This window comes from Salvelinus sp. IW2-2015, unplaced genomic scaffold, assembly GCF_002910315.2.
Source record: "Salvelinus sp. IW2-2015 unplaced genomic scaffold, ASM291031v2 Un_scaffold1770, whole genome shotgun sequence".
Taxonomy (NCBI): Eukaryota; Metazoa; Chordata; class Actinopteri; order Salmoniformes; family Salmonidae; genus Salvelinus; species Salvelinus sp. IW2-2015.
This window is the reverse complement of record NW_019943147.1, coordinates 41,036-43,077: the sequence shown is the minus strand read 5'-3', so window position 1 is coordinate 43,077 and position 2,042 is coordinate 41,036. Positions and strand designations below refer to the sequence as shown.

Genomic DNA, 2,042 nt, shown 5'->3' with positions numbered 1-2,042 from the left:
TGGTGGCCAGGTCATCTGATGCAGCACTCCATCACTCTCCTTCTTGGTCAAATTGCCCTGACACAGCCTGGAGGTGTGTTGGGCCATTGTCCTGTTGAAAAACAAATGATAGTCCCACCAAGCCTAAACATGATGAGATGGCGTATCGCTGCAGAATGCTGTGGTAGCCATGCTGGTTAAGTGTGCCTTGAATTCTAAATAATTCACCAACAGTGTCACCAGCAAAGCACCCCCACACCATCAAACCTCCTCCTCCATGCTTCACGGTGGGAACCACATATGCGGAGATCATCCATTCACCTACTCTGCGTCTCACAAAGACAGGGAGGTTGGAACCAAAAATCTCAAATTTTGACTCATCAGACCAAAGGACAGATTTCCACCAGTCAAATGTCCATTGCTCGTGTTTCTTGGCRCAAGCAAGTCTCTTCTTCTTATTGGTGTCCTTTAGTAGTGGTTTCTTTGCAGCATTTATTTGGGCTGCAAGTTCTGAGGCTGGTAACTCTAATGAACGTATCCTCTGCAGCAGAGGTAACTCTGGGTCTTCCTTTCCTGTGGCGGTCCTCATGAGAGCCAGTTTCATCACAGCACTTGATGGTTTTTGCGACTACACTTGAAGAAACTTTCAAAGTTATTGACATTTTCCGGATTGACTGACCTTTATGTCTTAAAGTCATGATGGAATGTCGTTTCTTGCCATAAAATGGACTTGGTCTTTTACCAAATAGGGCTATCTTCTGCATACTATCTACCTTGTCACAACAGAACTGATTGGCTCAAAGGAATTAAGGGGGAAAAATCCACTTTTTTTTTTTTTTTAACAAGGTACACCTGTTAATTGAAGCTGGTTGAGAGAATCCCAAGAGTGTGCAAAGCTGTCATCAAGGCCAAGGGTGGCTACAATTTTTTTGGGTTTAACACTTTTTTGGTTACTACATGATTCCARATGTGTTATTTCATCGTTTTGGTGTCTTCACTATTATTCTACAATGTAGAAAATAGTAAAAAATAAAGAAAAACCCTTGAATGAGTAGGTGTGTCCAAACTTTTGACTGGTACTGTCTAACTCTAGGAAACTAGACCGCCCAGCTTCTTTCTACTTTTCTCATCTACATTTTCATAGCATTGGCCGTGAGGTTGGTTGTGGCTAACCAGGTCAAATTTCCAATCCATTATTTGCTTAATTGGTTTTCAAATTAGATCCCTAACGGTTATCATAACAATTTCCATTAGTTCTATTACAGTTTGGAATTACCCTTCACAACGCTGATTAAACATGACTGTCACGCATGCCAGGTTTCACCAAGGGTTAAATGTTTTATGTAATCAATAAGGATGATTTATTAGGCGGCTCCCTTGTATTACGCCCAAAATAACAATTTAGGAGGTTAAATTCATATTAGCATCTTAAGGAAAATGTTTTTTACACATTTATGCGTGTGGAAAAAGATTTGTAAATGTAGGTTGACAGAAGCTGGCTGACTAAATGGATATTTTGTCATACCAAAAGATAATATTAAAATTCAGCCCGACACACAACCCCCCCCCCCCAGAAACACACCAACCTCTTTGGTTAGTCTGCGGGCTTCGTAGTAGGGCCTGGCCTTCTCGATGCAGGTGCCTAGCTGGGAGCCCTGAGCATTGAGCTTCCTGGCTGAGTCAGTGAGGATCCTCCTGTAGCTGGACCTAGCATCCTGAAGGAGTGAGAGACATTCAACATTTAACCTCATCGCTCAGTACTGTAAATGATATGCTACCATTAAATTATATCACACTAATAACATCCTCAATAGAGCTCTTTGCGATAGACTTTGACACAAGGGAAGAAAGTCATCTCCTCCACACCGCCTCTCTGACCTCAGTGAATTAACAGTATGTTGAGGAGGACCTTGTGGCTAAATGAGGCCTGACTCAGTATGCACACAACATTCTCTATGTCAACACCAACGAACAGCGGGTAGGCTACGCACCAAAAGAAAACAAAGTGTAGCGCTAGCATTTAGGCCTCAGTCAAACAGACACCGTGTTGGGTAGTGTGGCTG

General features: G+C 42.5%; 1 protein-coding gene across 1 annotated transcript in view; it reads right to left on the bottom strand.

The window, feature by feature from the left end:
• The window catches only part of LOC112071920 (SH3 domain-binding protein 5-like), an 11,237-nt gene that overhangs the window by 7,273 nt on the left and 1,922 nt on the right, over positions 1-2,042 (bottom strand). The window contains exon 3 of the mRNA XM_024139337.2: positions 1,566-1,694. Within this exon, the coding sequence (XP_023995105.1) occupies positions 1,566-1,694 (129 nt within the window). The remainder of the gene's footprint in view (positions 1-1,565; positions 1,695-2,042) is intronic.